The sequence below is a fragment of the Ranitomeya variabilis genome, chromosome 3 (assembly GCF_051348905.1).
Source record: "Ranitomeya variabilis isolate aRanVar5 chromosome 3, aRanVar5.hap1, whole genome shotgun sequence".
Classification (NCBI taxonomy): Eukaryota; Metazoa; Chordata; class Amphibia; order Anura; family Dendrobatidae; genus Ranitomeya; species Ranitomeya variabilis.
Window position 1 is genome coordinate 181,940,398 of NC_135234.1, and position 12,042 is coordinate 181,952,439.

Here is a 12,042-nt window from a genome sequence, read left to right on the forward strand (position 1 = left end):
GTATCTAGTCATACACCTCCCTGCAGATATTAGATTACTCAGATGATAGATCTATAGATAGATGTATCTTTTACATAAGTCTATTCATTTGACAGCATATGCTTGAGTCAGTCACTTGCCATGAGCACGTAAGTTTCAGTTTCGTTTCTCCCCTATTACTCTTTGTTGATTGCCACACCTGCTTTGTGTGTATATAAAGGATTCGTTTCATTTTCCAGTCCTACCACCAAGAGGATAGTCATCCACATCTCGTATGATCCCAACTGACAGGAGAAAATGCCTTCTAGATTTAACCTCAGAGACCTGAGAGACGCCGGAGAGAAATTTCTACAACATCTTATAGAAAGTGACAGAGTGAATGTGACCGATAAACAAGAACTGAAAAGTATTTATGCGGAGTTCAAAAGACAGTAAGAGTATTATTACTATTATCATCGTTATAATTATGATTATTATCACCATTATTTTTTACATGTGTTTTCACAGGTGGACAATTTATTTAAAGCAGTATAATTAAGATAGAATTCATATACTTGTCTCCCTTTAATCCCTTAATTGGTTATCCAGAACTTCTGGTAATCTGGTATCTAAATGATAAACTGAAAATCATTTAACAATACCAGAACTATTAGAGTGAACATTTATACCCATTTATTACCTGATTGTGATGTATTTTATAATTGTTTTGGCCACCTTTGCACGTTACGTTTTTGTTTAGTATTTTACGTCAATATTAGAAAGCCAAAACTAGGAGTGGGTGATAAATACAGAAGTAGTGACGTGTTTCTATTATACTTTTCCCCTGATTGTCCCACTCCTGATTATGATGAGGAGAAAAAGGTGTGCACTCAGGTCTAACAAATGAGGTGCAGTCGGAATGGACTGTAATAGCCCCAGTACGTAGTAGTAGAATTTCACCGCACACTCTTTAGTCAATTTGCAAATGTGTTTCTCACAATTTATTCCAAAGAAGGTTTTAAAAAAAAATAAAAAAATGTATATAAGCCACAAACAGAAAATAGTATATTCAGATTCAGAACCCAACGTTTCGACCCTCCTGGGTCTTAGTCATGGGGGTTACTATAAAACGAGAAAATAAAGTATGAGACACTGAAAACTATATACAATATCTACAATATATACAGAGGAACATAAAGTACCCAGATGAGTCAAATGACATAAATTTTAACATGAATTTTAACAGTTGCCAACTGGGAATATTGAAGGCAGAAATGCAACCAGTGATAGTTGTATATTAATGCATGTTGTAACAAAATAATACAAGAATAAGACAGGCACGTATTACCTTTGTTTTGGTACAAAGAAAGGAGAATGGCACATGTGGAGAGGGACCCTTGGTAAACAGGTACCAGAAACTGTAATAAAGGATGGAATGATTAAAGTAAGGGTAAAGGCATTAAGATGATGCATCTAACGATGATAGTGGCCATAATCCCCTGTGGAGATATCAGAAATGGAATGGAAGACTTTTAAACAGTAGAATGGAATAGTAGCCCTCTGTATGTATATAATGTAATGGGGAGCTCTGGATAGAAGCACCCAGGTATAGGGAGTATATCACTAAGAGGATATTGGTCGCAGTGATAAACGTTGGGTTCTGAATCTGAATATACTATTTTCTGTTTGTGGCTTATATACACTTTTTTTTTTAAAACCTTCTTTGGAATAAATTGTGAGAAACACTTTTGCAAATTCTCTTTAGTCAAATTAAAGAGTGTGCGGTGAATTTCTACTACCACTCCTGATTATAGCATACAAATACTGAGGTAAAATACTGTCCAAATACAAAACTTGTAAACGTGGCCTTAACCTACGCTCCATGATGAGTATTTAGGCTAGTTTCACATTTGCGATTAAGTCCGCAGCGTATCACCCGCAACCGCAAATGCATGCAAAAACGCATGCAAACGTCTGATAACGCAGCGTTTTTTATCCGCATCAGCTTACACATGATGGTAAAAAAACCGCAGTGTTTGCATGCGTTTTTACATGTGTTTGCGCTTTTTATGCGCATGTGTTTTATATTTCCAGGAGGGTGTGTCTTTAGTGGGCATGTCTAAATCAGTTCCTGGACATGCGCAGTCCGAAGTACGCAAGCGCATCAAACACATGAGTACGCAAATACATGTGTACGCATGCATTCCCATAGACAGTAATGCGTTTTTTTGCCTCATTCCTTGCACTAACAACCGCATACGTTTCTAGGCGGCAAATTGACGCCTCTAAAATTACTAATGTAGCGTTAACCGCGCCAAGCCAAAGACGACGAAACGACGCATGCGTCATCAAACACGGCAAAACGCAACCAATCGCAGACACCTGCGTCCCTAATATGAAAGATAGGAATACACGACGCATGCGGAAAATTGTGGCACAAACGCTGCGGACACAACCGCAAATGTGAAACCAGCCTTAGTGAGTTTTTGATGTTGCAGATTTTCTGAAGTATTTCTACACCCATCAGGTAAATTACGTTGCGTTTTTTTTCAGTGCGTCTTTGATTGTTTGTTTTTTTACATGTGTTTTTAAGTTGCTGTTTTTGTCTCTTTTTGGGATGTCCTGTTTTAAATAAATTTGCTTTGTTTTTGATACTTTCTGGTATTTGGCTTTCACAAAACTTTATAGATACAGCCATGTGCAGATTCCATGTGTTTTTAGTGCATAATCTCTGACAGCGGCATTTCACAGGCGCCAACAGGGGGGTGCGGATATCAGCTCACCTGGGACGTGATCGCGGGGCGATGTTGGGTTGCCATAGCATGCTTGTCATGATGTTTCTCCTGTGAAAGCTATTGTTTACATGGCATTCATAGGAGACCGTGATTTTCACTATACATAGCAGTGCTAATGGACTGCTATGTATAGCACAAGCGATTGGATGATGGCAGGTTCAAGTCCCCTAACGAGACTAGCAAATACATTAAAAAGTGGAAAAAAAAGAAAATAAAGCAATAAAATTTAAAAAAACTAACAAAAAAAAGACACTTATTCAGTATTGCTGTGTTCGTAAACGTTAGATTTATCAATATCAAAATATAAAATAAATGAATCCAATCCGTAAACGGCATAATGAGAAAAAAAAAATATATATATTTATATATATTTATCTCGAAACACCAGAATTAAATTTTTTTGACTGCCGCAACATTGCAATAAAATGCAATAAGGTGCGATCAAAACATCGTACCTACCCCAAATGAAGTATTTCGCTGTGTTCCAGGACATAGTACGCGGGCGCATGCGCAGTAATGCTTTTCGGCTTTGCCCGCAGTAGGGCAAAGCATACTGCGCGTGCGCCACTGAAGACTGCATGGCACATGCGCCAACTATGCCGCACTCATACTCTTATTCACTAAAATATTGCGGAAAACAGGGACGGACGGGGTGGAGAAATGACGAGGATACGCCGCCCATCTGACCGGTAAAAACTCAATTTAATATCCTGCCAATTTGAGGTGACAGGTTCCCTTTAACCCCTTTACCCCCAAGGGTGGTTTGCACATTAATGACCAGGCCAATTTTTACAATTCTGACCACTGTCCCTTTATGAGGTTATAATTCTGGAGCGCTTCAACAGATCCCGGTGATTCTGACATTATTTTCTCATGACAAATTGTACTTCATGATAGTGGTAAAATTTCTTTGATATTACCTGCGTTTATTTGTGAAAAAAACAGAAATTTGGGAAAAATATTGAAAATTTTGCAATTTTTCAACTTTTAATTTTTATACAATTAAATCACAGAGATATGTCACACAAAATACTTAATAAGTAACATTTCCCACATGTCTACTTTACATAAGCACAATTTTGGAACCAAATTTTTTTTTTGTTAGGGAGTTATAAGGGTTAAAAATTGACCAGCAATTTCTCATTTTTACAACACCATTTTTTTAGGGACCACATCTCATTTGAAGTCATTTTGAGGGGTCTATATGATAGAAAATAACCAAGTGTGACACATTCTAAAAACTGCACCCCTCAAGGTGCTCAAAACCACATTCAAGAAGTTTATTAACCCTTCAGGTGTTTCACAGGAATTTTTGGAATGTTTAAATAAAAATGAACATTTAACTTTTTTTCACAAAAATTTACTTCAGCTCCAATTTGTTTTATTTTACCAAGGGAAACAGGAGAAAATGGACCCCAAAAGTTGTTGTACACTTTGTTCTGAGTACGCCGATACCCCATATGTGGGGGTAAACCACTGTTTGGGTGCATGGCAGAGCTCGGAAGCGAAGGAGTGCCATTTGACTTTTCAAAGCAAAATTGACAGGAATTGAGATGGCACGCCATGTTTCGTTTGGAGAGCCACTGATGTGCCTAAACATTGAAACCCCCCACAAGTGACACCATTTTGGAAAGTAGACCCCCTAAGGAACTTATCTAGATGTGTGGTGAGCACTTTGACCCATTAAGTGATTCACAGAAGTTTATAATGCAGAGCCGTAAAAATAAAAAATCATATTTTTTCACAAAAATGATCTTTTCACCCCCAATTTCTTATTTTCCCAAGGGTAAGAGAAGAAATTGGACCCCAAAAGTTGTTGTCCAATTTGTCCTGAGTATTCTGATATCCCATATGTGGGGGGGAACCACCGTTTGAGCGCATGGCAGAGCTCGGAAGGGAAGGAGCGTCATTTGGAATGCAGACTTAGATGGATTGGTCTGCAGGCGTCACATTGCGTTTGCAGAGCCCCTAATGTACCTAAACAGTAGAAACCCCCCACAAGTGACCCCATATTGGAATCTAGACCCACCAAGGAACTTATCTAGATGTGTTGTGAGAACTTTGAACCCCTAAGTGTTTCACTACAGTTTATAACGCAGAGCCATGAAAATAAAAAATCCTTTTTTTTCCACAAAAATTATTTTTTAGCCCCCAGTTTTATATTTTCCCAAGGGTAACAGGAGAAATTGGACCCCAAAAGTTGTTGTCCAATGTGTCCTGAGTACGCTGATACCCCATATGTTGGTGTAAACCCCTGTTCGGGCGCACGGGAGAGCTTGGAAGGGAAGGAGCACTGTTTTACTTTTTCAACGCAGAATTGGCTGGAATTTAGATCGGACGCCATGTCTGGTTTGGAGAGCCCCTGATGTGCCTGAACAGTGGAAACCCCCCAATTATAACTGAAACCCTAATCCAAACACATCCCTAACCCTAATCCTAACAGTAACCCTAAATCTACTTTCATACTGTGTATGTCTTTTCCTCTTAATTCACCGTTATTACATGTGGGGGGCTGCTATCATCTTTTGGGGTATTTCCCTAGAGGTAAGCCAGGTCTGTTTCTTCCTCTACCAGGCGTAGTTAGTCCTCCGGCTGGCGCGTGGCATATAGGAAGCCGTAGGTATGCTCCCTGGCTACTGTTAGTTGTGTGGTAGATTTAGCTCACGGTCAACTAGAGTTTCCATCACCTGAGAGCTCGTTCGTTACTTATATGTTTCTTACGTTCCCTTGCCATTGGGAACCATGACACACCCCTAACCCTAATCCCAACCCTATTCCCAACCATAAATGTAATCCAAACCCTAACTTTAGCCCCAACCCTAACTTTAGCCCCAACCCTAACTGTAGCCTTAAACCTAGCCCCAACCCTAACCCTAGCCCTAGCCCTAAACCTAGCCCTAACCCTTGCCCTAGCCCTAACCCTAACCCTAGCCCTAACCTTAGCCCTAACCCTAACCCTAATGGGAAAATGGAAATAAATAAATTTTTTTAATTTTTCGCTAACTAAGGGGGTGATGAAGGGGGGTTTGATTTACTTTTATAGCGGATTTTTATGATTGGCAGCCGTCACACACTGAAAGACGCTTTTTATTGCAAAAAAAATTTTTTTGCGTTAACACATTTTGAGAGCTATAATTTTTCCATATTTTGGTCCACAGAGTCATGTGAGGTCTTGTTTTTTGCAGGACAAGTTGACATTTTTATTGGTGACATTTTCAGGCACGTGACATTTTTTGATCGCTTTTTATTCTGATTTTTGTGAGGCAGAATGACCAAAAACCAGCTATTCATGAATTTCTTTTGGGGGAGGCGTTTATACCGTTCTGCGTTTGGTAATAAAGCAGTTTTATTCTTCGGGTCAGTACAATTACAGCGATACCTCATTTATATCATTTTTTTATGTTTTGCCACTTTTATACGATAAAAACTATTTTATAGAAAAAAATAATTATTTTTGCATCGCTTTATTCTGAGGACTATAACTTTTTTATTTTTTCTTTGATGACGCTGTATGGCGGCTCGTTTTTTGTGGGACAAGATGAATTTTCAGCGGTACCATGGTTATTTATATCCGTCTTTTTGATTGCGTGTTATTCCACTTTTTGTTTGGCGGTATGATAATAAAGCCCCTGTTTTTTGCCTCTTTTTTTTTTTTTTTTTACGGTGTTCACTGAAGGGGTTAACTGGTGGGACAGTTTTATAGGTCGGGTCGTTACGGACGCGGCGATGCTAAATATGTGTACTTTTATTGTTTTTTTTTATTATTTAGATGAAGAAATGTATTTATAGGAACAATATATATATATTTTTTTTTTGGGGGGGGGGATTTTTATTTTATTTTTTTTACACATGTGAATATTTTTATTTTTTACATTATAACATTGCCCCAGGGGGGCATCATGTTATAGTGTAAGATCGCCGATCTGACACTTTGCTGTGCACTGTGTCAGATCAGCGATCTGACGTGCACAGCTCCTGGAGGCTTCCCGGCGCCTGCTCTGAGCAGGCGCAGTGAAGCCACCTCCCTGCAGGACCCGGATGCCGCGGCCATCTTGGATCCGGGCCTGCTGCAGCGAGGAGGAGGTAAGAGACCCTCGGAGCAACGCGATCACAGGGGGGTGGAGTTCCGGCCGCGCATGCGCGATCGGAAAAGACGGTCACGACGCACCAAAAAACGTTACATGCAACGTTTTTTGGTGGCGACGGTCCGACGCAACCGTCGCATGACGGTTGCGACGTGTGGCAATGCGTCGCACTGCGTCGCTAATGCAAGTCTATGGAGAAAAAACGCATCCTGCAAGCACTTTTGCAGGATGCGTTTTTTCTACAAAACGACGCATAGCGACGTGCAGTGCACGACGCTAGTGTGAAAGTAGCCTTAATCCTCCCCCGCATGCTGGGACCAATCCAGAGCCCTGCACATACCCAGAGCAAAAGTAACTGCTTTGTGAATCCAGCCAACTTCATATTAACCCCTTGCAGTCCTATGAACCTTTGCTATTTGCTATGGTGCTTTCAAGTCTGATTTGACATACAGAACCAAGTTGTGCATGCTGCAATTTTTTACATGGAGACCATCGGTCCGTTTATGAAAATGTTCATGTAAACTAGTACATTGACTTGCGTTGGTCTTTGCTGTCTGTATGCTACCTGTTTTGCATAGAGACAGCACATGGATGTTTAATATATTAATCTGAATGAGCCTTTAGGCCTGTTTCAAACCTCTGAAAAAAACATACACTTGAGATAGTGTATGAGTCACTCCATTTTCTGTTGACTCCACCAAAATGGACTTTGACTCCACAGCTCTTGTCCTTGCACAGGGGCCCTCTTCTGTGTCCGCTCATGTTGCAGTCAGTTCTGATTTTAGGTATAAAAGATAATCTAAGTGAAGCTACTGAATTCAAATCCAGTGAGTGACAAAATGTTTCATTTACCGAACTATCTAAGGTATTATTGTGGCTAGCAGAGGAGAAAATAACTAGGACCTGCCATGATAGCATTAGTGGTAATAGCATTCACACCCAGGTGAGCTCTGGGCGTCATAGTCTTTCATAAGAAGCGGACATAGCACACCAGGCCAGGACCATAGTCAGTCAGCCTTGTTGTGTGCACGAGCACCATGTACTACTCTGCGCTCCCTCCGAGGCAGTGGAGCCCAGTCTACACAGACAGAAGAGGGTAGGTGGCTGAACATTAAGGTTTTACAGTAAATCACAAAAAATGGAACCTACCGATTTGTCTGTTTTTTTTTTTTTTTTGGTGTGCACTTTTTATTCTTAACAGATAAATGGATAAAAGAAAAAATAAAGCATTCAGTGTCTATCTAAATCCATTTGATATACTTACAGCCATGTTTCCTTTAAGACTCTTTCAGACCGATTTATTTGTAATCCTGTATTTCATCAGTTTTTTTTTGGGGGGGGGGTTTGCTGCTTAAAATACAGGGCCATGGTAAACCAATCGGGCTATTCTCGTGGCTGTGTTTCATGTTTGACCTCCTTGGGCTACGTTCCCACTATGAGCTTTTGATGTTGCACATTCTCCGCACCTATTAAGTAATTACTTGAGCTTTTGATTCCATGTTTTGTTTCTTGTTGGTATGTCGCGCTCCTAAAACGCAGAATAGCTGCAAGATAAATTGACATTGACATGTTGAAAAATTTAAAACCCACAATGTAGATTAGTTTAGGTCACAGTGGGGGAGAACAAAAAAAAAAAAGCACAGCAGGCATGATTGATATGTCTATAATTATTTTTATTTTTTTTTAACGCTTTTCAACAGCTAAGACAGGTTTGCTTACACAGAGTGTTAGTTAAAAAAACAAAAACAAAAAAAACCCCACAGTGGGCATGAGATTTCTATAAATTTTTTTCACTTTGCTGGAACTGTTAGGGTATGTGTCCACGTTCAGGAAACGCTGCGTTTTTGACGCAGCATTGAGCAGCATGCATAAAAAACGCTGCGTCCAGATGTTACAGCATAGTGGAGGGGATTTCATGAAATCCTGTCTCCACTATGCAGTAAAAGACGCATGCGGCACACCCGTGAAAACGCACATGCAGCGCGTCTTTTAAGAACGCAGCATGTCCTTACATTGCAGAAAAAACTCAAGGACAACGCAGGTGACCTCAGGTGCAGATTTGGTCAGGATTTTACCTGCATAAAATCCTGACCAAATCCTGAAGCAATCCTGAACGTGGACACATACCCTAAAATGCGTAAAAAATGCATAGTTGAATGTAACTTTTGGGTACATTGACTGCTGCTTGTTTAAAAAAAAAAAAAAAAAAAAAAAATGTATCCATATCTGGTTCTGCAGTTTGGCCCATTCACTTAGGGGTATATTCACATGACATTGCCGTTCCTACACATCCTTTGGTGCCTCTATACGGGACTTTGCTCTATCCTGGTAGCTGCGCTTCCTAGTTCTGTTGTCTAGTTGTATCGCATGTCTAGGCCACATTGGTCTCCGGTTCTGTGCATCCTTCCAGCCTTTTTTCTTTTTTTTTTGGATGCATGACCTGCATAGGGAGATGCCACCCTCCTATAAATTATAACTCGATGCAGGGATGGGCTGTAGACGTGTAGAAAATGCAGCCAGACAAGGGTGCGGAGTGAGTTGAGGTTCTCCAGTATCATGGAGGGCTCACATAGTTTCAGATGCTAAACTAGCCTCGTTTCCCTCTTGCCACACTGTCAAACCTATGCACTGATATTTGGTGCTTTTGAGAAAAAAAAAATATGTAAAAATTGTTTCATAAAAATCAACACTGGCAGTATGTGTGTTTTGGTGTATTCTAATTACAGAATAATTATAGAATTACTTGTGTAATAACTTAAAAATAGTTAAGCTGATTTGTAATTTGTGTTTAAATTCCTTACTAGGTATGATGTTCTACCAAATTTTTCTGGTGCCCTTTATGGCCTTAAGACGTCAGGAAAACTTTCCAGAAAAGGAGACTCCATTCGTCTGAGCCAGGTGTGCTATTTTCCACTAAATAAATTCTATATTATGGGATTTCTAACACGCTACCGCCCTATGACAGATCATACTATTGTACTGCCCTCATTGTGATTCAGCAAACTTTCAGAGTTTTGCAAAAATATAAAAAAATAAATAAAAACCTGTGATTTGACTATGACATATGGGCCTGAATTTCAAAAGGATGCTACTTTAAAAAAAAAAAAAAAAATTGCTGAAATTCTACAGGAGAAGACCATATTCTGCTATTCTAGTATTTGTCCACATCCTTACCTGCACCACCTTGCCACACCTACTTTAGAATTTTATTTTCTGCTGGCAAAGTAAAATGTTAGAAAGTGATGGACAACCCCTTTAAAGCTGAGTTCACACTACTGGGTCAAACCTTCCACTGTCTTGTTGCATTATTGCAGGGGTGGGGAACCTCCAGCTGACAGGACTTTTACACTGGTTCCTATGTGTGTAGTGCTGCAACTAGAATGCACATTTTGAGAATGAGAAAAAAATTGTGGGATATTGCAGGCACTGCCAGTGGATGAAAGCTGAACAAATAGTGTTCTTATTTTATTACATATTTCGGAGTTGATCCAGCTTCTTCCTCAGATACATTTAAACAAGATGTCACCTCTGACCTTTTTAAAAGGGTCAGTGATGTTACAATTCGCATCATGCATGATTAGCAACCATAAAATAATTCCTGGCATGTATACTGAAATTTAGGGCACGACAGGAATAGATGCCACCGAGTAGGGGCATCAATTGCATAAAACTATAGGGTGCCAACCTCCGTGGTCAGGTAGGACCACCAATTGGGGATGACTAGGATGTATAGGATTTCTTTGTGGCTATTTTTGGTCTGTTGGCATTATATACAAATATATCTGCCCTAAGCAGACTTTTTTTTTTTCTGTTATGGAAACCAATATTTCTTTTTAGGGTGTATATATAATATAATATAATATATATATTTATTATTTTATATATATATATATATATATATATATATTTTTTTTTTTTTCTTCATTCCGCTAGATAATATATTTTCTTGGAAGCTCATTAGTTAGTGTCATACACTGAGATCCACTGAACTCATTGGTTACAGCATTGTAAATAGGACATCAAAACTGTAGATCATATAATGCTTATGTATGTATAAAAGGTACTTTGTGTACTTGCAATTGGGTGCAAGTATTACAGTAAGACGCATATGCCAAACGTGTTCACATAAATAGATGTAAACAGCATCTTAAGAGTCCACATGGATTTTGAGATTCAGACAGACCATCATTTTAATATCCACATAACAGCACCTTTAAAATAAATAAAAATTCCCCCATTTTTCAAGTGATCACATAATCGATTTGCATGCTGAGAAGGCCTTCTTCAAATCCCCTCAAAAATTTTGAATAGCGTTTAAGTCGAGTATCTATGGCAGCCACTCCAGAATCTTTCAGTACTTCTAACATCAAGTTTTTGTGGACTTAGAGGTCCAATGATGCCATTACTAGGGTAAGCATGACTTTTAGGGCTCATTTCCACATGCGAGGCACACGTCCGTATCTCGCATGTGGAAACCAAGCTGTGGAGCGGGCACTCCAGAGCGGCGCGTGCGGCCGCATAGGAACACATGGAGCTGCACAGCTCCACTCCAAAGTGCCGGCGCCAGAGCTTGGTTTCCACATGCGAGATACGGACGTGTGCCTCGCATGTGGAAATGAGCCCTTAGTCCTAGGATTTCTTGATACTTGAGGAACTCCTCTTACCCTCCACATACTGAAGGTTTTCCGTGTCAGAGGAAGCAAAGTGGCTCTAGAGCCACTGCCATGCTTCACAGTAGGCTGGGTCTTCTTTTCTGCATTTGCTTCGTTCTTTGGCCATAGACATTCTGCAGCTCTAATCCTTAGGCCCGAAAAGTTTCAGCTCTGATCCATTGCTCCATTAAACAGAATTGCCAAACCTCTGCTCCTTATTTATAGTTTTAAGAATACTAGTGTTAACTTTTCTTTTGGTCTATAGAGCATTTTACATAGATTGAAAAAAGACCAAGGTCCATCAAGTTCAATCTTTCTCCACCAATTGTACATAGTCACTAATTAAACTATAACTCGCAATGTTGTGTATCAAGGAAATCGTTCCGCCCTTTTTTTAACCCCTTTCTGACATCAGACGTAATATTCCGTTCATGTGCCCTGGGCCTATTTGACCATGGACGGCATAATATGTCTGAGCGATTGCACATGCGTGGTGTGCGTGCAATATGCCACTGAGTGTCAGCTGATTCTGACAGCTGACACCCGGCACTA

The 12,042-nt window shown here is 39.8% G+C and overlaps 1 protein-coding gene across 2 annotated transcripts in view; it reads left to right on the forward strand.

The window, feature by feature from the left end:
- Window positions 1-218: 218 nt before the first annotated feature.
- Window positions 219-12,042, forward strand: part of MOV10 (Mov10 RNA helicase) — a 140,929-nt gene continuing 129,105 nt past the window's right edge. Inside the window, exons 1-2 of one of the 2 annotated variants that reach the window (XM_077294911.1) lie at window positions 219-410; window positions 9,643-9,736. In XM_077294911.1, coding sequence (XP_077151026.1) covers window positions 277-410; window positions 9,643-9,736 — 228 coding nt within the window. In that variant the 5' untranslated portion in view covers window positions 219-276. Of the gene's footprint in view, window positions 411-7,794; window positions 7,935-9,642; window positions 9,737-12,042 lie in introns of those variants that run through there. The other variant, XM_077294912.1, reaches the window with a different exon arrangement.